General features: G+C 43.2%; 2 protein-coding genes and 1 long non-coding RNA gene across 3 annotated transcripts in view; all 3 read left to right on the forward strand.

Annotated features, from left to right (window-relative positions):
- CENPQ (centromere protein Q) overlaps positions 1–1,866 on the forward strand; it is a 22,030-nt gene extending 20,164 nt beyond the window's left edge. The window contains exon 8 of the mRNA XM_014535348.1: positions 1,850–1,866. Within this exon, the coding sequence (XP_014390834.1) occupies positions 1,850–1,854 (5 nt within the window). The 3' untranslated portion in view covers positions 1,855–1,866. The remainder of the gene's footprint in view (positions 1–1,849) is intronic.
- Positions 1,867–5,297: 3,431 nt separating this feature from the next.
- LOC106725199 lies at positions 5,298–24,985 on the forward strand. The gene is made up of 3 exons (XR_001361064.1): positions 5,298–5,459; positions 24,118–24,124; positions 24,976–24,985. It is a non-coding gene; the product is annotated as an uncharacterized LOC106725199 (long non-coding RNA).
- Positions 9,356–20,500, forward strand: GLYATL3 (glycine-N-acyltransferase-like 3). Its single transcript, XM_014535413.1, has 5 exons — positions 9,356–9,433; positions 11,624–11,731; positions 12,548–12,674; positions 15,424–15,550; positions 20,038–20,500. The coding sequence occupies exons 1-5, from the start codon at positions 9,356–9,358 to the stop codon at positions 20,462–20,464; spliced, it is 867 nt and encodes a 288-aa protein (XP_014390899.1). The 3' UTR covers positions 20,465–20,500.
- Positions 24,986–26,144: the final 1,159 nt, after the last annotated feature.

Consider the following 26,144-nt stretch of genomic DNA (forward strand, 5'->3'; position numbering starts at 1 on the left):
AAGCAGGTATCTGGGCTTTGTTTAGCTTCTATAATTGAAACACTGTTGCAACTCCAGCTCTGAGGCCCAGCTGGCTGAAAGCAGGTTTCTGGGGATTGTTTAGCTTCTATAATTGCAACATTGTTTCTTAGAGTGCAGCTCAGAGCTGGGCGGCGGCAGGCGGGGAACCTTGGCTTCCTCCATCACTGGAGCAAGCAAGCCTCCTGTTTGCTTCAGCTGCCTGGCTGCCGGCCGCCATCTTGGTTGGCAGTTAATTTGCATATTGCCCTGATTAGCCAATGGGAAGCGTGTCAGAGGTATGGTTAATTACCATGTTTGTCTATTATTAGATAGGACTAGAGGCCTGGTGCATGATATTTGTGCACTGGAGAGGGGAAGTCCCTCAGCCCAGCCTGTGCCCGCTTGCAGTCCAGGACCCCTCGGGCTTAGGCAGACAGATATCCCCTGAGAGGACCTTAGTGCTGCTGCAGAGGCAGGAGAGGCTCCCGCCACCGCTGCTGTGCTCGCCAGCCGTGAGCCCGGCTTCTGGCTGAGCAGCGCTCTCCCTGTGAGAGCACACTGACCACTAAGGGGCAGTTCCTGCATTGAGTGTCTGGCCCCTGCTGGTCAGTGTGTGTCATAGCGACCAGTCATTCTGCTGTTTAGGCAATTTGCATATTAGCCTTTTATTATATAGGATAGATAGATTCCAAATAAAGTTAAACATAAACTTAGAATGTCAGTAACAAATAGATTAAATACCAGTAGGAAAGCGGTCAATTCTCAAAGATACATAAATGGCCAATGTATATTTGGAAGATGTTCACTTTAATGCAAAATAAAACATTTCCACCTATCAGACTGAAAAAGGCTAAAAGGGAAAGTTGCTGAACATACGGGAAAGTGGGTCCCCACTGATGCTGCTGAAGGAAGGAAGGTAAACTGGTGTAATTTGTGTGTGTGAACAGGGTTAGGGGGAGGCAGCTTGTACACATATGTTGCAGAACCTTAGGGTACTGCCAGTCATTAAACATTCTTTATACAAGCCCTTTCATTTCCCCCAAGTCTCAGAGGGGCATATATTTAACAAACAGGTTTTATTTAAATTTGACCTGCGCTGGAACCTAAAATTAAAGGATTTATTTTCTTCTATTTGGTTGGGTTGAATTTCCTGGCATTCTCTGTTTACCAAAAATAAATGCAGGTGCACCTGTCAAAATTAGTATTTGAATGCAGGTTGGCTTAGTTTCCAAACATAAGACTTCTAAATCCTCTCATGCTTTGCGGAAGAGAAAGAGGAAAGAAGGAAGACAAAAGCAGAGAGAAATTCAAATTTCCCATTTGGACTTTACCATGTCGAAAGTGACTGAGCCCTTTGTGTGTCATAACTAGCTTTTCTTATTAGAAGTTGCTGCCACTGAAGGTGACTTCACTACTAAACCAACGTAGAAATAGTTTCTCTTGGCTTAGATGTTTGCTCTCATTAAAGTGACCTCTGCTGTTACCAAGGCTATGAAATTGCTATAGCAACCACATTTAAGATAGATTATAATGAATAAAATTGGACAAAGAGGAAGACGAAAGAGGGCTGTTCCCCAAATTCAGTAAAATGACTCTAGATTGCTTTTTAAAAATGAAGTACTCAGCCCTAGCCAGCTTGGCTCAGTGGATAAAGCGTCAGCCTGCGGACTGAGGGGTCCCAGGTTCGATTCCGGCCAAGGGCACATGCCTGGGTTGCGGGCTCGATCCCCAGTAGCGGGGTGTGCAGGAGGCAGCCGATCAGTGATTCTCTCTCATCATTGGTGTTTCTATCTCTCTCTCCCTCTCCCTTCCTCTCTGAAATCAATAAAGAAATATATTTAAATAAATAAATAAATAGATAAAATGTAAGTACTCATTTTTTAACTAATAGAAACAAATGTGCGTTAGGCATTTCATACCCCCAACGAGGTCTTTAAAATTAGTGTAGGTTTTCATATGAGACAACAGAACCATATAACTATAATAACAATCATAAAGATGGCTGACATTTACTGATGTGTGCTATGTGCCAGACACTATTCTAAGCCCATTACATGTATACATACATTTATGCCAGTGTTTAATCCTAATAACTTGATGGGGATTAAACCCCATAACAGTTACTATTATACCCATCCTGCAGGTGACGAACCTGAGGCATGGGAAACTAAGTGACTATCATAAGATCCTCAGATAGTAAGTGATAGAACCAGAAAGCAAAAAAAGTTGTAATTTTGACTTAGGAATTTGCTGATACACTACAAATAGAAGGGGCTACCGAAGTTGATGTGTAAATCCTGTTAAAAACAATGTACAAGTCCATCTATTTTTCTATGATAATATGTATTATGGATTTGTTCACTTGGGTTTATAGAAGAAAATCTCTTTAAATTTATCTTGTATTAGTAACCTCCTTTTCCTCCCACTTTTCCCTTGTAAATCCCAGAGTTAAACGTTCAGTTTAGCGTAATGGACACATTTCAAATATAATTATCTTCAACCAATGTCGTTTTCCTGGAAAAGTAATATGCTTTGCCTTATTGGTTACTTTTCCTAATGGCAAAAAAGCAACTATTTTAATTAGTTCCGGTGTTTTATAGAGAGCAAAGAACTTTGAAAAAAGAATAGAAGTTTCTGTTTTGGATGCACCAGGAAACAGGATGTAGCCTAAATCTGGGGAGACTTTTATAGATCTCTGAGTCCATAATTAACTTGACCCCTAACTTTAAGGTTTTTCCGGTATTGTACTTTATATCTAACGCAGATTCTGTTCTACCAATAACAACTTCTGTTTATATTAAAATCAATTTTCCTCAAATAATATTTAGGAAAGACTAGATTTATATAGTATCCTTAGGAACATGCACAGGTATATGTCGCCCTCCATAACATCTTTTTTAAAAAAAGTTATCAATATATCAGGATCATAAACACTTATTTTGACGCCCAGTAATTGTCATCGAATACAAGCTTTTCAGTCACTTTCAACCACCAATTAGCCAGTGTATTTCTTAAAACCAGCATCTTCAAGTAAAGAATGCCCTAACCTACCCCTTCATTTGTAAACAGTATCCTCCCAGGTGATCACATTCAAATTGAAGCAGTCTCCATATGCCTTGGGGACATTTGTATGTTTATTATCCAAGACTCAGGGACTGTGTTGTGTGCTGAGATGCCCATGTAAATGCTTCTATAGTGCCTGAGATTGCAGCGGTTGAGGAAGCGAGTAAAGTGTGAGTGATTTTTCATTTAAAAGAATAGGGTAAAAGCATTAACATTTTCAAACATACTCTCAATTTTACAAGCATTCTCTTTAGACATTACCTTCTTTCAGCCTTGGAAGCTCAGAGCAGCAAAATTATTATTATTTTTTTTTTTTAGAATAGATAAAAAAATGTAAGGGGTCAATATCCACTTATTTTATTGTTCCCCACTTCCCTGTGTCCCATTTCTTTTTATTCTCTTCCATTAGAGCCTGATGGATAGATAGGTTTTGTGTCTAGAAAATGTTCAGATCTAAATCAAAATTAGTACTCAGTGGCTTTTCTTTCCACTGTAAGACTGAATATACAGTAATCGAAAGGAAGAGGTGGCGGGAAACACTGGTGCTGCATTCATGGTAAATCTCACCTGACATCAGAAACTCCTCCCTCTCTACAGGTGTGATATTTCCTTTTCTCTCCCTTCTCTGTGCACTAAGGACTAATTAAGGAACGAGGCTTGAGGAAGAAACTCACCATTTGGGGAGAAAGAGCTGCTGCTTGCCCAGTGAAAAACCTGTTTCAGGCCAGCCGCTCAACAGCAGGTAAGCATTTATTAATGAAAACCCAGGTTTTAATTAATACATTTTAACTAAATGTATTAATTACATTTAAGTATCAAATCATTGATTTTAATGCAAGAATAAATGGGGAAACAGAACGAGGAGAGATGAAATTCAAAAGTGTATAGGGAGAATAAATTTAATTAGATTCGGAGGAAAAGATGTTTTTCGGGTGTTTTTGTTTTTTTACTTTTAAATTTTGATACGGGGGAAATAAGCACTATGAAATATAGAAGTTTTTGCAAACACATAAGCAGGAATCTTCCTGAACAGATAAGACAGGAATCTTCCTGACTTATCTGACAGGAATCTTTCTAAACAGAAAAACCTATCATCTGAAAAAATAATGACTATTTTATTACAAAAGGTGTGTTACTCCATAAACATAGGGACCTTCTGTTTTATTTATTTGTGAGAATTAGAAGTGTCCCAGGAGAGTACCGTGCTTTTATTGTCTAGTTAATATGAATAAAATACTTTAGGTGCCGCAAAGAAACTTCAGTTTCTAAAAGTTATATGAGCATGATAATTTCCTCACAAAGACTTCACTTAGTGACTCTGTTGATAAGAGTTTGGCTAAGGGATTTACAAACATTTACCTTCCAATTCTGGGCCCCATATTAATTATGGAAACTTTATAATTGAGTGGTGAGGATATGATATCCCGATCTTGTAGCTTTCAGAGGTAATAGTTGTCACTATGACTTTCGGATATAATCCAATAATGTGTAAAAAAATTTTTCTGCACCTATGAGAATTTCTGTATGTTCTTGTGGCCTTTAAAAGCTATCTTTTTAGCCCTGGCCAGTGTTGCTCAGTGATTGGAGTATCAGCCCACACACACAGAAGGGTCTGGGGTTCAATTCCTGGTCAAGGGCATGTGCCTGGGTTGCACGTTTGATCCCTGGCCCCCAGTCGGGGTGGGGAGGCAACTGGTTGAAGTCTCTCTCACATCGATCTTTATCCCTCTCTTTCTCTCCCCGCCCTCCCCCCCTTTCACTCTCTCTAAAAATCAATGGAAAAAATATCCTCGGATGAGGATTAACAAAAAAAAATTTAATTTTTAAAAAACTATCTTTTCATTTAATAAAAGAAATATTCTTATGAAGTTCATCACTGTTTACTGAAAGGATATTTTCTAATGTTGTTCATTAATCATAGTATCTTCTTTCTATGTGAACCCCTGGGAGAAATGTCCCTGATTTTAATGTCATCCTGAATCATTTGTTTGTGAGTTGAAATAGCTGCTTAGTCTAGAAAAGTAGACTAAAGACAGATCAAGAAGGGTTTTGAATATTTAGAAGCTAGAGAGCTGGACCTCATTTAGAGATGGCACAAGTGAACAGTCAAGCAAATGCTGTGGTAAAGACCAGAAGGATAATTCTATGGGAAAGTGAATCATGTAACTACCCATCTTCCTTTCTCTTGGTATTGGCCGCCAGAAAGTTTAGAGTAAGAAAATGGGCTTTGAACCGCAGGTTCAGACATTTCGTGTATGTGCTTGGCTGAGGAGCCAATGGGGCGAAGCTACCATCTGTGGGATTATGTCTGAGCGCCTCTAAGTCAGAATCCCGCCCAGGCGGAACGATACAGCAGCGCCGCGGAAGCCTCGGTTGGCCTCGGATAGCCGGTCCCGGTCCCCGGTCCCCGCCGGCAGGACTGGGGGTCCGGTGCGGAGAGCCCTTCGTCCTGGGAAACGGGGTGTGGCCGGAAAGGGGGCCGCCCCCACGCCCTTCACACAACGCACATTCGTGGGGAACCTGGCACCTGCTTCTGGGTCGGGGAACGTAGCAGAGCAGCTCCCTCGCTGCGATCTATTGAAAGTCAGTCCTCGACACAGGGTTTGTAAAAAAAAAATAATAAAAAATAAAAAAAATAAAATAAAATGGGCTTTCACCTCCTGCAAGTAGTTAATTCTCATTCTCCACAGTCCTTGAGTTCAATAAAGTCAAAGGCAACAATACTGTCTCGGCGAATTTTGAACCAATGGTCCTAGGGAAAACACAGACAAGGTTAGGTTCCTACAAAACTCTGGTCCCAACGTCCACATCAGCAGATCAACAGGTAACATTGTTTTATGTCTATTTCTGTTTAAAGGCATGTGATTTAATATGGATTGTTGATTCATTATCATTGAACTCACAGTCAGGAGCTTTATCACTCATGCCTGAAGGAAGCTTCTCTAATACACGTATCTTCTCCATAAGACACATTACAGCCTTTTTGCACGTAGGCACACTAACCAGCACTTCAGCCCTATACTTGGGGTCCATTTTATTTTATGTTTTTCATTTTTAAAAATTGATTTTAGAGAGAGAGGAAGGGTGAGGGGGGGAGAGAGAGAGAAACATGGATGTGAGAAAGAAACATATATTGGTGGCCTCCCATAAGGCATCCTGACCAGGAATCAAACCCACAACTTGAGCATGTGTCCTGACCAGCAATCGAGCCCATGACCCTTTAGTGCACGGGGATGACGTTCCAACCAACTGAGTCACACTGGTCAGGGCACAGGGGCCTTTTTAAACAGTGAAATCACCAACAAAAAAGCAAAAAAAAAAAAGCAAAGAAAAGAAAACATTGGCACTCAATAGACACATAAAAGACTTTTTTACAGCATGAGAGCTGGAACAAAAAGTCACCTTCTTCAACTTTACCTGAAAATGTGGGTTATTAGGTGACTCAAATGTGTTACTGCTCTGCACAATTGACTGCAAAAGCACTGTCCGTATTGATGTGGGGGGTACACATACATGAGCAAGCAGGTGAATTTACAAACACGGAATCCACATGTAAAAAGGATCAACTCTACGTGTAGGGCTCCTTCTCCATATGCTTTGCCTGCTGACCTCTCTCTTGACTGACTCCATGTTACTTTATTTTTAATACGTTTTTTAAAATATATTTTTATTGATTTCAGAGAGGAAGGGAGAGGGAGAGAGAGATAGAAACATCAATGATGAGAAAGGATCACTGATCGGCTGCCTCCTGCACATCCCTCACTGGGGTCAGCCCGCAACCCAGGCATGTACCCCTGACTGGAATCAAACCAGGAACCCTTCAGTCCGTAGACCGACGCTCTATCCACTGAGCCAAACCGGCTAGGGCTTGAATATGTTTTCATTGATTTTTAGAGAGAGAGGAAGGGAAAAGGATAGAGAGAAACATTGATGAGAAACATTATCGGTCGGCTGCCTCCTGCATGCCCCATACTGGGGCTCTAACCCCCAACCCAGGCATGTGCCCTGACTGGGAATTGAACCAGTGACCTTTCGGTTCATGGGTGGATGCTCAGACACTAAACAACACCAGCTTGGCATTCATGTTACTTTGGTACCTCTGTTTTCTCCCTTGCCTGAATTTTATTTTATATTTTACCGATGCTTAGAAGTGGTTTTAGATCAGCGGTTCTCAACCTGTGGGTCACAATCCCTTTGCGGTCGAACGACCCTTTCACAGGGGTCGCCTAAGGCTATCCTGTATATCAGATATTTACACTATGATTCATAAGAGTAGCAATATTACAGTTATGAAGGAGCAACGAAAATAATTTTATGTGCCCTAACCGGTTTGGCTCAGTGGATAGAGCGTCAGCCTGCGGACTGAAAGGTCGCAGGTTCGATTCCAGTCAAGGGCATGTACCTAGGTTGCGTGCACATCCTCAGTAGGGGGTGTGCAGGAGGCAGCTGGTTGATGTTTCTCTCTCATCGATGTTTCTAACTCTCTATCCCTCTCCCTTCCTCTCTGTAAAAAATCAACAAAATATATATTTTTTTAAAAAGTAATAATTTTATGGTTGGGTCACAACATGAGGAACTGTATTTAAAGGTCCAGAAGGTTGAGAACCACTGTTTTAGATCCTTTGGGGAACAAACCAGGCAAAGAGTAAGCTTAGGATTCCTCCTCTTTGCACTAGCTACTGTGCTGTATATTGGGATATAAAAGGATCTCTACACATCAAACCTAATAAGAGATACATGATCAACTTCCCTGTGAAATGTTATTTCATTTTCTCCCAAAAGGCCTCGAATTGAAATATATTAATGTGTTTAATGAAGAAGTTAAAGTTTTATTTAGAGGTGACACAAGGGAGTGAAAAAGTGAGCAGATACAAGGGTGAGGAGATAGTGGCTACACTTCTTTCTTTGTTCAACCTGAACTCTGGAAACTTGATTTTTTTCAAAGTTTCTAATATGGCCCAGACTATTATCTGATGCTGCCTGGACCCTTCGTTCTCTTCGGACTCCGACAGAGAATGCAAACACCTCACGTGCCCACTCACTGACCTGGAGCCGGCTCAGTCATCAGAAACATGCCTCTTCGCAGCTCAGAGTCTCGTAAACAACATGACAGGGTTTTATACAGTGGATTGAAGTAAATCACCATCGAACACTCTGAGTACCTTATGGCCACACAGAGATGCCCCGTGGGAAATGTGTTGCGAAGGAATAATCCACCACAATCCCAGAAGACCCTGGTTCCCAAGTCTCCTGAGCTTTCTTTGCCTTCCGAGTGCCTGGCTGTGAAGATGAGGTGCAAAAGTTCTGCTACATCTATAATAATAAAAGTGTAATATGCTAATGAGACCCGACAGCCGAACAGCGGAACGACCATCCAGACGACCTTCCAGACGACCTTCCAGGCAAAGCCAGGGCTGCGAGGGCCAAGCCCCTTGCACAAATTTCATGCATTGGGCCTCTAGTTGCATATAAAATATAAATATATGTTATATCTTTAATCTAGTCAAGACCTGACTGGAATGTTGAGGGAAAAGTTTTCTTGGGGCAAAAGAGCAGGAGATTGGAGCCCCCAAATCTAAAAATTATAATTGCATCAGAATGGGTAAAGCTGTATACATTATTTATAGGCTTTTCTGGTTGTTATTGTTCCTTAATTTTATCTGACTGAAAGGAGCCTTTGCTCACACAGGAGTCTTCATCTGCAATCTAGCTGTTCCTCTCCAAATTGTTCCTCATAACCACCTGATAGCTGAGCCCCTCGGGTCTTTGTACCCCATTGTGAAGAGTCTTACCCTGAGCTTCACATCAGCCATTCAACAACTCCTTGGAATGTCCCTTACTATGTGCCGGGCCCCGTGGTAGGTGCTGGGGAGACGGCGCAGCCCAAAGCAGACCTGGTCCCTTCCTTCATGTATCTCACAGTCTACTTGAGAAAGACTTCAATCAAAAGAAACACACATACATGTAAATTTACAACTGCTATTGTATCCTGAAGGAGGCGTTCAGAGTTCTATGCATGTGTAAATGATGAAGGCTTTACCCAGTGGAGATACATCCTTCCAGAATCAGGTCATTAACACTTTCCATTTCTAGGTGTTCTCTGATTTACCCATCCCAGGGCCTCCCTCACCTCCTCCTTCCCTCTTCAGGGGGAGCAATGGTATTCAGAATCACAGCCAGGGAAAACAGGGTTTCCAGGATGCTCCTAGGTGGATTCATTGCTAACAGGCAAAAGTGAAATGTATACCTTCACGTTTCTACTAGGTGTGGAGCTGCTGGAGCTCTGGAGAAGATGCTGGTGCTAAACTGTGCTACCAAATTACTGACCCTGGAAAAAGTGCTGAAGAGTCACTTTCCCGAATCACTCAAGGTACTGTGCCTTTGAGTTTTGTTTTATTGCTCTATTGTCTTGATCTGTGGAAATAATGTCCAACTGGTGGCTGTTTCCCACAGTTTCCAGTGATAAGACTCTGGGGCACTTGTTAAATACACAGCTCCCGCTCCCCACTTGCTAGAGACGGAGTCAATGGTTGTGGGTATGACCCAGATAATTATATTCCTGACAGTCACTTTAGACGACTCCCAGGAAAATTTAATTCATGCTGGACTGGATTGTTTTTTAAGGTAAATTTGAGTTCTAAATGTTTTTAAATGGCCAACGGGTATGGACTGGTTGGCATTACTGGTAAGAATGTGTACTAGGTACACAGTGGAACTGAAGTTTAGGAGTTGTTATAAATTCCTTTCCTGTTTATTTCAAAAGCTTTATTTTTGGAGTATTTTCAGTGGTTTTCTTGGTCATCTGGCCGGTGTTGCTAAGTGGTTAGAGCATTGACTGCACACCAAGGGCCGTGGGTTTGATTCCTGGTCAAGGACATGTACCTGGGTTGCAGGTTTGATCTCCAGCCCTGGTCGGGGTGGGTGTGGAAGGCAACCAATCTATGTGAGAGACACGCTGATGTCTCTCTCCCTCTCTTCCTTCCTCCCTTCCACTTTCTTGGGAAAAATATCCTTGGGTGAGGATTTCAAAAAAAAAGCGCACATACTGTACATACTTACACAGCTCAGTGAATTTTCACAAAGCGATTACCTGAATAACCTCCACTCCAAGAAAGAACATGATTTGAGAGGCTGCCCCTCCCACCATCAGTGCTCCTCTTCAATCCTACCTTTCCCCGCTCCCCCAAAGTAACCACTATCCTGACTTCTAAAGCCATCATTTAGTTTTGCATGTTTTTTAATATACATTGGATCACAGAGGAAGTATCTTTACCACCACACTTTTTCTACTCTAGAAGCACACAGAACATATGAGAGTTGTTTTGTAGGACAGACATCTTTGATTTTTAGTGGAGAAAAAAATGTGAAAGGCCACAGAGAATTCCAATATTATTATTCAGTATTGTTTAGTCAAAAAGCATTTGAGCCCTAGCCAGTTTGGCTCAGTGGATAGAGCGTTGGCCTGCAGCCTGAGGGGTCCCGGGTTGGATTCTGGCCAGGGGCACATGCCCAGGTTGCGGGCTCAATCCCCAGTAGGGGAAACCATTTTGATAAACTTATTACTCTGTAGTATATGTAAGATCAGCAGACCAGTAGAGGGCGTGCAGGAGGCAGCCAGTCAATGATTCTCTCCCATCATTGATGTTTCTTTCTCTCTCTTCCTCTCTGAAATCAATAAAAATACTTAAAAAAAATAAAAAAGCATTTGAGCGTGGCTAGTGGGGCTCAGTGGTTGAGCATCAAATCGAGCCTATGAACCAGAAGATCATGGTTCGATTTCAGGTCAGGGCACATGCCTGGGTTACAGGCTCCATCCCCAATAGAGGGCATGCAGGAGGCAGCCAATCAATGATTCTCTCTCATCATTGATGTTTCTATCTTTCTCTCCCTCTCCCTTCCTCTCTGAAATCAATAAAAAAATATATATTTTTTTAAAAGCATTTGATCAGCTGTGTCAGGCTCCATAGATGTCATAATGAATAAGACATCGTTACAGTCCTCAGGGAATACTTGCAGAGCCTTGTTCCATCAAATCTGATATACAGGGGTGTGTTTTGGGCTTATTGGGGGGGGGTATATTTCACTATCTTGTGATATTGAATTGTAACTCAGGGTGGAAGGAGTAGTTGCACTTTGCAGGTTATTTTTAGATAGTATAATACACCCCAAAAGCAGTGAGCATCAAAATTACCTGTGGAACTTCTAAAAGATGTATGAGCCCTAAATCCATAGATTCTGATTCATTCAATAATCTTTATTGCTAACCTATGTGCCTAGCACCCACCTAGTAAGCCTATTGATTTAGTACCTCTCCTGGTTGTACTGTGAAGCACTAAGTCCAGGGAGAGTTTTCTTAGGCTTTCATAGACTTTTTAGCAGTTTTCATGTACACTGATGAAATAACAAGGGGGAAGTGTGTATGTGTGTATGTTGTGTGTATATTTATAATATCTGCTTTGAGGGCCATAATTCTATGGTAGAACAAGAGGTGCAAAGGGTAATATGCAACTGAAACAGCTGGTCATGCCGTTGACCTGTCTCTCTGTGTCCTCTGGCTCAGGTTTATGGAGCAGTGATGAACATAAATCGCGGGAACCCCTTTCAAAAGGAAGTGGTATTGGACTCATGGCCAGACTTCAAAGCTGTCATCACTCGGCGGCAGAAAGAGGTACAGTGTTGCAAGGCAAAACAATAAGAGTTGGCATCAACTAGAAAGAAAAGATTAGGTAAAGGGGATATTATAACCATCATAGCCAAATATTTTAGCTTACAAAGCTACACATTTCATCCTTGGCTGCTAATTTGACTGTCTTTCGAGTATCGGACGTATGGAAAACCTCTAGCCTAAACGCGTTCAATAAACTATGCCTTTAGTGTTTCATAATCTCTAGAAGCAGAAAGCATGCATATTGCACACACCAGTGTTTTTGCTGGGTTGATGATTCCGTATGATGATGGGAACTTGTGGTCATGCGTGTGAATATAGAAGAACACTGAAAAAGACAGCGTCTGCCCCCTTCTGCCTCTGGGACCAAAGAGAGGCTCAAGTCACCAAAGGTGTGCTGCCGTGACCACATTAGGACAGTTCTGAGAGTTCTATTTAATTCTGATCGGCGGGTCCCTTGAGTTACACCCTTTCTATTTTCACAAATAAATTACAAATCCTGGAGCTACGTGAAATAAATGTAAAACCTCCCTGATGCTAGAAGAGATAGTCAAGCAAAGGCTCCGAGTGTCTGTGGTTTCCCTCACTACAGGGTATTAGCCACTGTTTACTGGTGACTGACTTTGCTAATGGAAATTACCTAGACACGCACAGCTAACGGTACCCGCGCCACCTAGGATTTCAGTGAGCTAGTCCAAAGGTTTCCTTAAACCAGTGGTGGCCAACCTTTTGGACCTCACAGACCACCGGTGGTCCGCGGACCACCAGTTGGCGACTGCTGATAGAGGATGCGTATTTATGATGTGTCTTCTGACCCAGGCTGAGACAGATAACCTGGACCATTACACAAACGGCTATGCTGTGTTCTACAAGGATGTGAGAGCTTACCGACGGCTGCTGGAAGAACGTGACGTTATCAACTGGGACCAGGTTTTCCACATACAAGGTGAGGTCAAGGGCAAGACACTAGGTCATCGTTAAATCCTTTTAGTCGCATATATCACATAGACAGATATGCATATTTCACATTTATGCTATATATACACATATATGCACAAACACATGTCTATGCATTTTATATATCTTACAATTCATGTATTACAATTTTATAAGAACACTTATTTTTACTCCTAATGAAGCTTGGCTTTGGGGGTAGGTAGAGGCCATTGAAATGGGGCTGCGTTTAAGTGATTTTTTTACTGTTATGTAACAGGGATATCAGTGAGTATCAGCATATTTTTCCTTATTACTCTGAACCCTTTGTTGTTACAGCCTTTTAAAATAACTCTAATTTCAATCTAAGCCAACAGGTAAGCTTTTCTTCTTTCTGAAGCAAATACTAGTAATTCTAGAAAGGGCTAATCAGCTAACCTGCCTAGTATATCCTGAAATGACTTTAAGGAAAGCATATATGTGAACTCCCAGGATATAATTGTGTAGCCACCAGTGCTACTGGAAGAACTGTAGGCCAAGGTAGAAGAAGCAGGTTAAAAATTTCTGATAGTTCGGATGGACAGTTTATGCTTCAGGGTATCACTTACTATCTCAATTTTTCATGATGTTTGGGGGTTAATACAGGCGATGAAGTTACTGTTTGTAACCGTCCCAGTGAAATGAGTTCCTTGAGCCTTTGACATTGAAGGCAGGAATTCCCATGTTAGAAATATGAAGTCTGGTCATTTTTTAAAAAATATATTTTATTGATTTTTTACAGAGAGGAAGGGAGAGCAATAGAGAGTTAGAAACATCGATGAGAGAGAAACATCGATCAGATGCCTCCTGCACACCCCCCACTGGGGATGTGCCTACAACCAAGGTACATGCCCTTGGCCAGAATCAAACCCAGGACCCTTAAGTCTGCAGGCTGACACTCTATCCACTGAGCCAAACCGGTTAGGGCTGTCTGGTCATTTTTTCCAGTTACATACAGCTGACGCCCTCTCACAAGGTTTCCTTGTGTCCATCTATGAACAATGACCAATGCATATTCATAATCTAAGGAGGTGGGATGTTGTATAAAACCCATTTGCAAATGCTTGGAAAGACCTTATGGAGGACGTTCTAACCATCCCTTGCCTTTACAGATTTACCCCAGTTACGCTGGTTAGAAGGGAGACATGGTTTTACCAACTGTCTAGCCAATTCAGAAAAATGTCTTCCCCAGTATTACTTTAGTGTGGAAATGAGCATACCTCTTCCTTGGTGTGAGAAATCATGGCTGTAATTGGGTGGATATTGGTGCTATAGGCCTACTATCTTCAAATCACCTGAATCCAGCATTACGGAGAGAACATCCCTGTAATTGCCAATATTCTTTTTCCCAAAGGCCTAGCTGATAGCCACGAGTCAGTTACAGTCATCTAGATGGACTCATCCCCTCTTCCTGAAGGCTTGGTGGGGACAGACGTGAATTAATAGCACCTAATAGAGCTGGAGTGGCGAAGGCCCCTCACTCAGCATGTAAGTCAGTGCAGGTATTACCCGTGGCTTCTGACGTGGGGGAGAGAGAAAGAGAAACATTGATCTGTTGTTCCACTTATTGATGCATTCATTGGTTAATTCTTGTATGTGCCCTGACTGGGGATGAAACCCACAACCTTGGTGGATCGGGGTGATGCTGAAATCAACTGAGCTACCAGGCCAGGGCTAATCTGACTTTTGGAAAGAACTGGTTCAGTCTAACTCAGGAGAAAGAAATTCTGTTTGAACTACCATCCCTACCTTTAGTTAGCACTACCTCTTATTTCCCCTCAGATAGTATTTTGAATTACTCAGATCTAATTCAGTGTTATCATGTGGGACGCTAGCCACAGCATCTATAATGTTGATAGTAGGAACTTGAAGACTTCCTTATCTTTTCTTAGACTTCACTCCCTGAGGGAGGAGCCAAGGCTTAGGTATCAGACTGAGTTCAACATGACTTAACTGTTGTGTCTTCGTCGAAAGGAAGTTGCTTACTAAGAGGAGGAAACAAGCCATTAGACATGGAAGGGAGCGGGAAGTCAATGTCCAGAGGACTCCATCCATCAGGACGCCGACGGGAAAGGACAGAGCCGGTGGGGATTTGGAGAAGCAGAGCAAGTCAGGCCTCGTAAGCAGAAGCGAGGCTGCCATCCTGTGAGCTGTCAGAACAGACCGGGCCACTCTTCTGCCCCACTGGGAAGCAGTGCCCAGGACAAGTACTGACTAGAGAGTTGCAGATCATAGAGGATCGCTATGGTAAACGCGAGGGATCGGCCGAGTTAAGCTCCGGGTAACTCTCACCAACACTGAGTTTATACCTGGATATTTCTGCAGCAAGCATTACGCCATGAGGCTGGAAGGGAGAATTCCATGCCAAATAAATCTAAGCTCTTTACACTCCCAGCTGCCATAACATGTCTCTTCCCTGATCAGTCTGAGAAGTCAGAGAAATCAAAATGCCCACAAGACATTCCAAATGCCTAGGGGACGTCTCCCTCAGAAGATTTCATGGACGTTCGTGATCCCCAGGGGCAACATGATATAGGAATTTGAAAATCCCCCACTAAGTTTGAAAATCAGATAGGGGGTAGTTATAATGATCCGTATGTAAATACACAGTGGTTAGGATCATGCATGGAGGTATTGATGATAATAGGTTCACTGCAAGGAATTTCCTTTTTGTGGCCTCAGATAAAATGCCCGCGGTTTTCCTTATGTCTTTCCATATACAGGGCTACAGAGTGAGTTGTATGACGTTTCCAAAGCTGTTGCCAACTCCAAGCGGTTGGATGTGAAGCTAAGTTCCAGCAAGGCGGTCCGTTTGTCTGTGGTGTCAGCTCCGCCAGACACCAGTCTCCTGTATGTAAATCCAGTTTCTGCTTTTGGGATAGGACTTAGTGCTATGGAAGTACCAAGAGTGGTACCTGGAGTACTTAGTAAGGAATATTTAGGTACCTTGAATTGGGGCTATTGAGGCTAAATTTGAGTGTGAGTGTGTGTGTGTGCACATGTGTTTACTCCTTTCCTTTCTGCTGTGCTTGACTGCTCATAATTTCCTACAAAATCGAATCAGTGTCTTTGTCCATAGTAACAAATGAACTCAGGAGTCCTGCATTTTCACTGTATACATATAAAAATCATCCTATCTAATAATAGACAAACATGGTAATTGACCATACCTTCGCTACGCCTCCCATAGGCTAATCAGCATGATATGCAAATTAACCGCCAACAAAGATGGCGGCTAATTTGCATACTGCAGGCAGGGTGGGACAGCGCCATCCTGCCTGCCCTGCTGCCATCCGGGCCTGCTATCTGTGACCCAACCCGGGGTGGCTGGGCGGTGCAGCAGCGATCGGCCAGCCCAACCAGCCTCCATCTGGGCATCCCGTGTGCGACCCGCCCGAGGCGTCCTGTGTGCGACCCGACCCGGGACGATGCCCCAACCCCCGGATCGGCCCTGCCGTTTGCGCGACTCAGGGCGGCACCCCAACCCCTGGATCGGCCCTGCCGTGTGTGTGACCTGGGGAGGCGGGGCAGACACCGAGGGATCAGGCCTGCCATCTGCCACCCAGGAAGTGGGCCTAAGCCAGCAGGTGGTTATCTCCCGACGGGTCCCAGACTGTGAGAGGGCACAAGTGGGGCTGAGGGACACCCCCCCACCCCCCTCCCCCGCCAGTGCACAAATGTTTGTGCACCGGGCCTCTAGTTCTTTGATATCCTCCTTCTCCAAATAATTCTAAATAGCCTCTGTTGTCTGAGCCCAAGGTGGTGGTGGTGGTGGTTGTTTTGTTGTTTCAGGGATGAGGGTATGTAACTGAGCCATGTGGAGCTCTTACAGGCTAGGCACTAGATGTTTTCAATAGATTACCACGTGAATCCTTTCTACAACCCTACGAAGCAGCACTATTATTCCCTTTGAACAGACAAAGTAATACACAGGAGTGAACTGTAGAGCCAGGAAACAAATCCCACAAAGCCTGATCCGAGTCCAATCCTTCCAAACACGTGTTGGTTCACATCTGCATTCTTACTTTCTTCTTGCTTTGGAGCCCCTGTTCTGTCATTTACCAGTTACCTTCCCTTTTGCTTCATCTTTCGGAGCCTCAATCAATTTCTTCTTCTTGAAAATTAATCTATAATATCTTCCTTACCTGTTTTTCATAAGCAAATGAGACATGATACTTGAAAAGTACCCAGCTTGTTGAATGTTAGTTTTCTTCACTTGTATGAAATATGTTGAAGGAATTATTGAACAGAACAAGACTAAACCTAAACAAGAATGGACACTTTTAAGTTACATAAAGCAACTGGACTTTACTTTTTAAAAATATATATATACTTTTTAAAAATTGATTTAAGAGAGGAAGGGAGAGGGAGAGAGAGATAGAAACATCAATGATGAGAAAGAATCATCAATCGGCTGCCTCCTGCATGCCCCCTACTGGGGATCGAACTCACAACCCGGGCGACCGGGAATTGAACCGTGACCTCCTGGTTCATAGGTTGATGCTCAACCACTGAGCAACACCAGCCAGGCTGGACTTTACTTTTTTCTCGTCCAGTTATGAAGATTTTCAAACACATACAAAAGGTACAGAGAGTAGTATAATAAGCCTTCCCATCAATATGTGAGTTGTCTTATTTTATCTATACCCCTTTCTACTCTTTCCACCCTTGGATTATTCTGAAGGAAATTTTCCAGATATTATCCATTATTCTTAAACATTCTAATATATATCTCCAAATGAGATATATATGTCTGTTTGGGCTCAGACAACAGAGGCTATTTAGAATTATTTGGGGAAGGAGGATGTCAAAGAATGATTTTTATATGTAAACAGTGAAAAGATAAGGACTCTTAAAAATTTACTAATATCACTTGTCTGACAGGACAGTGATAGACTAGGAAGACTCACAGGACTCAATATATATTGTCATTTATCACAATGAAAGGATACAAATCAAAATCAGCAAAGGAATAAGATGCTTTGGCAAAGTCCAGAGGAAACCAGGCCCAAGCTTCCCAGAGTCCTTTCCTGGTGGAATCACATGGAATAAGTAATTTCCCCAGCAATGAGCACGACAGCATGTGATCGGGCTTTTATTACAGGCACCCTCTGCCTAGTGTATGCCAATTTCCTAGAATCCCAGCAGAAAGCAGGTGTTCAGCATAAACCACATTGACTGTGCAAACAGTCAGGCACAGCGAACCATGCATATCAGTTCCGGGAATGGCAGGGCCCCTCCAGAAATTCACATTGCCAGACACCAGCCAATGGCCAACCTGGCAACCTATCATTGTAACGGTAGCGGCCTCAAGCCTCCCGTCTTAACCCTTGCCTGCACAACATCTTGCATTTTGTTAACAATATTTCCTTAAAGTCAAATAACCAGTTAGTAGTCACATTTCCTAAACTATCATGATGTTTAGCAGTTTGTTTTGAATAAGCATCTAAATAAGGTTCATACATTGCAATTGGTTAATATCTCTCTTAACATATAGGTTCCCCTTTCATTTCATTTTATATTTCTTACGTTACTTTTTGTTAAAAGCAAACAAACAACAACAAAAACAAAAACAGGCTATTTGTCCTTTAGAGTGTTAGGGTTTTCCACGGTCTGTTTACTGTCATATCCCAGAGGTATTATTTAAAATTTTCCTCTATCCCCATCCAGGCCTTTTAAAATCAGTTTTTGACTTAAATTGTTCCCTTCTGCATGGGAAGTTAGACAATTTGTCTTTAACAGAGTCATCACCCAAATGTGTGCGCTGTATTTAGGGTACCCTGTCCTTCAGGTACAAGGTCATGGTCTCTAGTATAACCACTGAAGCACTTGGCTAGTCTTAGCAATGTTTTTATTTAAAGTTCACTTTCGAAACTTAAATATAAAAATTCTATTAAGCCAGTTATTGCTTGTATTTATTTACTTTTTTACCCCTGCTCAGGGTTAGGTAATTGTCCCAGTGCCAGAGCCCACGGATGCCTCGGATGTGAGCTAACCCTGCAGAACTAATGAAAAGAAAACACACGCTTGGGCTTTGTAAAGAAGATCTTAGCTAGAATGATGTTACCAGTCTCTCAGCAGTCACTGGGGATGGCCTCACCACATGGGTGACTCAAGAACTAAAGCAAATTCTGAAACACAACCAGCCCCATATGTTTTCAACCAAATAACCCACCTTGGCTCTTAGAAATGGAGCCAATTCTTAGCTTTTTTCTTCACCTTGATGCCATGAGATGTTAGACCTTTTTCCAAACCTTTTAGGGGAAGGTCTGGAAGATGTAGAATTGTTTTATTATCATTGATTTTTAGAGACAGGAAGGGAGAGAGAGAGAAACATCATTGATTGGTTGCTCCCCATATACGCCCCTCCTGGGGACTGAACCCACAGCTTGGATATGTGCCCTGACAGGGAATTCAAGCTGCCACCTTTTGGTGCACAGGACGATGCTCCAACCAACTGAGCCAGACCGGCCAGGGCAGAACTAGCATTTTTTGAGCATCTACATATGCCATAAGTTTGTATTTTTTTTCTGGGCATGGATGCATCAAGATACAAGTTCTATCCTAAAACATTTTTTAAATATACTTTTATTGATTTCAGAAAGGAAGGGAGAGGGGACAAAGAGAGAAACATCAATAATGATAGAGAATCATTGATCAGCTGCCTCCTACATGCCCCACACTGGGGATGGAGCCCATAACCTGGGCATGTGCCCTGACAGGAATCAAACCATGACCTCCTAGTTCAGTGATGGCGAACCTTTTGAGCTCGGTGTGTCAGCATTTTGAAAAATCCTAACTTAACTCTGGTGCCGTGTTACATAGAGAAATTTTTTGATATTTGCAACCATAGTAAAACAAAGATTTATATTTTTGATATTTATTTTATATATTTAAATGCCATTTAACAAAGAAAAATCAACCAAAAAAATGAGTTCGCGTGTCACCTCTGACAAGCGTGTCATAGGTTCGCCATCACTGTGACCTAGTTCATAGGTCGAGACACTCAACCACTGGGCCACACCAGTTGGGCTTTTTTATAAACCAAAAGATTAGGGGCCCAAGAATCAGGTCTTTTCAAGGCTTCAGGGCATAAAATTAGAAGGAAAGACATCAATTGGAAATAATGAGTATTTTGTCCTATCAGAAATGAAATTCTGCAAGAGGTTTGTGAATGGGGGAGAGGTGGAATCTAACTCATTGACAATGTCTTCGTATTTGTTAGGCCCTATCTCTGGGATGGGTCTCCCTTTAACTCAGTCTACAAAGAGGAGGAGTTGTTGGAAGTCACCTGACCCTGAGTTCCCACCTCTTCTCCTGTCCTTTTCTTCTTCTAGAAGGACTTCTCCCCCGCGACTCACCTACCTGAGTGTAGCGGATGCTGATCTGCTCAACCGGACCTGGTCGCGGGGCGGCAATAAGCAGTGTCTCCGGTACATCGCCAACCTCATCTCCTGCTTCCCCAGCGTGTGTGTCCGCGATGAGAAGGGGAGCCCGGTCTCTTGGTCTATCACAGACCAGTTTGCCACCATGTGCCACGGCTACACCCTGCCGGAGCATCGCAGGAAAGGGTACAGCCGGCTGGTGGCCTTCACCCTGGCCTGGAAGCTGCACTGCCGGGGCTTCCCCGCGCAGGGCAACGTCCTCGATGACAACGTGGCCTCCATAAGCCTCCTGAAGACCATCAAGGCCGAGTTCCTGCCTTGTCGCTTCCACCGGCTCATTCTCACCCCGGCAGCTTTGTCCAGCCAAGTTCACCTCTAGCCCAGCGAAGCGGCAGTCATCTTCCGTCCCCTGAGGATTCACGTCCTCCTTAACTGCCAGTGAAGAGAACATGAGAACTGGGATCAGGAGAATCCCGGAGAAAACATGCAGCCTCAGCCTGACAAGCCTTAACTAGCCCTGTCTTGGGTTTTTACAATCAATAACCAGAAAATAAATAGATAGATAGATAGATAGATAGATAGATAGCCGTAGTCAGGGGTTGCTGCAGCTGTAACAGAGGGGATGACCCTCCTGTGGGATCCACCGCAGGAGAAAGGTCCTGAAGCCAGCAGTTCTCAGCGCAGAAGCAGAAATGACAGCAGGAGGACAATGATTTAACACGGGAGCGTGTGGCTATTGCTTTCTACCTGCCTGGGCTTCCGCTCTGAATTCTCACAACCACACCAGTTCCCTGCTACCCTAAGTAACATTAACCTGGGCCCACACTGCTCTGTCTCCCCAAACGCAATGCCTACCACCTCTGACCCCAGTTCTCTGTGGACTGTTCTGTTTTTTCGTCTTGAGTTCCTGGCTCTTCACTTCTGCCTATGACTCTAGCCTAGAGTTCTTCCCTGGGAGTATTGGGATGAAGTGGTTCTCACATCTGATACAGAGGGCTGGTTACAACACAGCCTCTCCCCCACAGGAGTCTGGGGGGACCTGAGAATGTGCATTTCTAACAGATTCCCGTTGCTTAGTCGCCTTGGATGGGGGAAGGCAGATATTTTAATGCCAGAAATAGATGATGTCAGCATAGGACTGGACCATACCTATCACCTATGCCAGCCTCCTTGTCTATAATTTGCTTTCTCTTAAGAAACTAAGATGCATATATAGATGTGAATGTGGATATGCAGATGTGCATATAAACATACATATACAAACACACATAAATATATAAGTATTTTTCTTTCATATTTTCTGCATATAAACTCAGAATTGTGGTGAGATAATACATTCTAATTCTCTCGTTGCATATGAAGAATTTGAGGACCCGGGAAAACAAATGACTTCAAGATTACACAGATAATCAGCGCTGGAAGCCCAGCCAGAATGATGTCATTTTGATTTCAATCTATTTTCTTTTCACTCAATCGTGTATCTTTTTTGCAAAGGAAATTTAAATGCTTAAATAATTAAATCAATACACTCATTGGTCTTTTATCCTTGTCAGTATTTTTTTTTTTAATTTGGGTTCCAATTGTTTGTGTATATGTATCTTTGGAGGACAGAGATCAACACCACAGGCGGTAGCCAGTAAAAGCAGGCCCCACACAGATGGTTGCATCTGTCTAGTCTGGATAACATTCACTTAGTCACGTAGAAAAGCCACCAGGCAGCTTTCAGAAGCTTTCTTATCTCACAGAGGTTCCCAAAATTCCACCTACAAAGATAAGGAGAAACCCAATGTTAGGTGTTTGTCCTGAGAAAAGTAAACCAACTGGCTGGAGGAGAGCGTCATTTGGATAAAAAAAAATAAGACTCTTGCTTAGGTTGCCCAGAGTTCCTGGTTACCTGGAAATAAATGTCTCCTTGGTGCCAGGGAGAGCAGAGTCCAGAAAGCTCTCGGGACAATATGGTCTAGTAGTCCCTGCCCCCAGGATCCTCATTATCTTGGGCATTAATTAAGCCTGGGTGACTCCTGCCTGATCTATGGGAATAATATTCTAGCCTTATTTTCTTCCTAATAGTAACATGCCTACCGTTTGTTTAACGCTCGACTATGTGCTGACAATTGTGCCAAACAGCAGAGATATATAATGTAATCCCTGTGAAGGAAAAGGTATTGAATTCTGGCTCAGAAGTACTATGACTCACCAAAAGTTATGCAGGTTTTAAAAGTGGCGGAGTCAAGATCAGAACCAGGGGTTTGTGGGACTCTGAAGCCTGAAGTCATTAGGCTAATTGGCCTCTTAAGCAGCTTGGAATTCCTTGGGGACAATTATTCTTTTCTCTTGTTGCTTTCTGAACAATGTACTCCAAATGGCACCCATATTTTGTTTTTAACTTTTATCTTCCAGATAACTAATCTATAATAATAAAGGGTAATATGCTAATTAGACCAGACATCATTCAGGATGAAGCCAGGGCCAGAGCAAAACCCGGATCCCAGGTGCCAGAGGGAAGCTGGTGTCGGCAGCCGGGGGGAAGGAAGGCCTACTCTTGCACAAATTTCATGCATCGGGCCTCTAGTTAGACATAATTGCCCAAATTTCAACCTGGTTTCTGACCTGTTAAGGACTGTGTGGAGCAATTTCTGAATAAGGAAAAGAGAGAGACTCAAAGAGTAGTAAGGGAGCTAGATCAGCAGACAGTCTGATGAAGTGCTGATGTCAGTAACTTCTTCAGTCTAACATGTAAACCGGTGAAGAGTCTTAAGCAAAGTATCCATCTGTTTGGAAATCAGTTTGGGGTGACTATTGCAACAGTCTTAGCAAGAGATGATCCAAGTTTAGCTTGGATTTGAATGCTGGCAGCGATGATGGTGAGAAGGGAGCCATTTACCAGAGCTATTTGGGAGGAGAAGCTGTCAGCACGTAGTGGCTGCTGGATATGATGAGAGAGAAGCATCAGGATGAGTCCTGGGTTTCTATGTTGGCAACCCTGTGGCTGGTGGTGTTTTTCTCTGAGACAGGAAACACCAGAACAGTGCCAGGTCTGGGGCAACTGGAGCAGAGGAATTGTTCAGTTTGGGGTTGTTGAGTTTTGAAATATACAAATAATGAGATCAAGTTGGATATCTGAATCTCAGAGAAGTTGTCTGCGGTAGAAATATGCATTTATGGCCCAGGCACACAGATGGTAACAAAGCCATGTATCTGGCTGAAATGGCTTTGGGCTGGAACTCGAATGCACAGTGATTTAAGGTTGAGTGATGGGGAGGCTCTGGAATGGGGGAAGGAGCAGCAGGAAGATACGAGGAAGGCCAGGAGATGACTATCACAGAAGAGAAAGGAGACAAAATTCAAGACTGGGGGATGATCCATCGTGTCATATTACATGGAGGCCAAGAATACAGAAGGCAATGAAACTTTTCCATTGCACTATCAAATATTTGAAAGACATGGACCAAGGAGAAGCCTGAAGTAAGGATACACAGTGTATGATTCCGTTCACATAAAGTTCAAAGCCAGGCAAAGCTAGTCTCCAGCTGAGAAGTCATGGAGTAGGGGCCCTTCGGAAGGACAGGATCTAGAAGGGAGATGAGAAGTGGCTTCTGGTTTCTGGTGATATTCCGATTCCTGACCTGGTGGGTCATCCAGGTGTGATCACTTTGTGAAAGCTCATTAAGCTGTAGAATCTTATGCACTTTTCAGTATGTATGTTACTCTGCAAAATGTCATGTCCATGAACAGAAAACAGGAGTGGGGGAAATTGGATTTTTACCCAACAATTCCTAAAGTTTATCCTACTGGTATAAAAACAAGTATGCAAATTGTAAAGACTGACAATGAACTAAATAGTTAAGTAACTCACGGATTAAATATAGTACAACCATTGGACGAAACTCTACGGGTCACTGGGAAACTATGACTGCTGACATGGAAAATATGTATGTGATGATGCTAAATGCAAAGCAATGCAAAGCAATTACAGAAAGGTTATGAATCACCGTATTTTAAATTCAACCATGAAGATAAGGAGGGAGTAAGCAGATCGGTAAATAGAAAGTTATGCACCATCTATTTAAGATTCAACTGTGAAGGTAAGGTATGAGTAAGCAGAGAGGTAAATACTTCTGAAAGCTGCCTGGTGGCTTTTCCTGGGAAGACAGGAGCATCTGGTAAGAGGCAGTAAGTATTTCATGGGTGGTCATGGCTGGATACGATGATGAAAGTGAGAGTGGGGAAGGACATGTCATGAGACTAGAGCAGCCGTGGGCAAACTACGGCCCGTTTGAAATGAATAAAACTAAAAAAAAAAAAGACTGTACCCTTTTATGTAATGATGTTTACTTTGAATTTATATTAGTTCACACAAACACTCCATCCATGCTTTTGTTCCGGCCCTCCGGTCCAGTTTAAGAACCCATTGTGGCCCTCGAGTCAAAAAGTTTGCCCACCCCTGGACTAGAGCCACAGCTGTTTAGTAATTATCCACCTCACTAACTACAGATAAGAAGTTTTCTTACAGACCCTGGGAAACTGGAGGATGAAACAAGGCTGTAAAAAGATAAGATGCCTCAATGGGTCCATTACTCAGAAAAGAAATACACTTTGAGAACAGACCAAGGACAGGACAGGCTTTGATTTGGTTGCTGTGCCTGTGAGAGGGTTAACTTGAAACGCAGGCAGATAGGACAGGGGTCCAGTGGGAAACAAAGGCAGGTGGAACACAGGCAGGGGCAGACCCGGCAGTCTGAGCTGGCCTAACCACGGGAACCAACCACGCAAAAATAAAAAAAATGTGTCTGGACTCAAAGCCGGAGGCATGGGAAGCCAAGGGAGGGCCTGCAGTAAACAAGGTGTACGAATGCATAGAAACAGAGAAAGTCCAGCACAGGGACACAGGAAGAGCACATAGAAACAAGGAAAGAACACATAAGTCCTTTGCTGGGCAAAAACAATTGAGAGAATCAGGTGACGACACAGGTAGACACAGAGCAGGCTTGTAGCAAATACATACAAGGCTTTCACGGGCAGCCCTTTAGTGGGTCCTCCCCCGCCCCTTGTGGGGAGTCTAAACCTGCTTGTAATAAATTCCCCACACTGTGCTTAAACCTCTGGTCCGGTAGCTCATTCTTTGGTGTCGAGAGACATGACCCGGGAAAACCTCTGCTCACCGTTCCAGTTATTACCTGGACCCTGCCCCCTCCGAGAGTTTTTCTCAGGAACGCTGACCACTCTCAGGTCCCAGGATCAGGCTGTTTGTAACATCATAGAAGATTAGCCACGTTGGTATCAGACTTTGAGCTCCTGAAGGCGGGACTGCAGACTCTACCCTCCCCTGTCCATGTTACACTTATAGCTCACAGCTGCACGTAGCTATCTTCTCCCTCGTGTGTGTATAACCAGCCAACTGGCAAGGGGGGTCAGAGCAGATTTTTGTGGGTGGCCTGCTGCTCTCCCATGCTGCCGGCAGTATTGGAATAAACACTCATACATGACTCAACCCTGTCTCTTAAATTGGCTCAAGTGGTGACAGGCAGCCCGGACCCCTTGGTTGTCCCGTTACAAAAGGAGTCGATACAATAAGCATGCTCAGCACGGGTGGATGTTGACCAGGTTCGGCAGTTTAAGTGTCTGTGTATTTGAACAAGAATGACCATTCATTCTGCCCAAGACCCACTGAGAGGAAATATATAGGAACAACTGAGAATTCAACCTGCTCACTCTTTGGGAGCCAGATAAGGCAGTGTCATTGGGGCGGGGGAAGGGAGATATTTGTGCATCCTCTAAAAGAAAATCCCATCTAATGTCACAAGTTTTGATTCTCTCCATTTTGCCTTTCTAATCAAAAAAATTGTTTAGTGGTTTGAATTTTGAGAAAGAAATGAAATCACTATGAGTTAAATTTCCGTAAGTTGTCCATGACAATCCCTAAAGTTTTGTATCAACTGTCCCTCACTTCAGGCAACACTAGGGGCAGGGAACAATAAAACTGAACGGAAAACAGCAGATGCATTACAGGATTCCAGGGCAGGGGGACTAGGGAAACTGAGACAGGAAAGGTTAAACAA

The sequence above is a fragment of the Myotis brandtii genome, unplaced genomic scaffold (assembly GCF_000412655.1).
Source record: "Myotis brandtii unplaced genomic scaffold, ASM41265v1 scaffold143, whole genome shotgun sequence".
In the NCBI taxonomy this organism is placed as follows: Eukaryota; Metazoa; Chordata; class Mammalia; order Chiroptera; family Vespertilionidae; genus Myotis; species Myotis brandtii.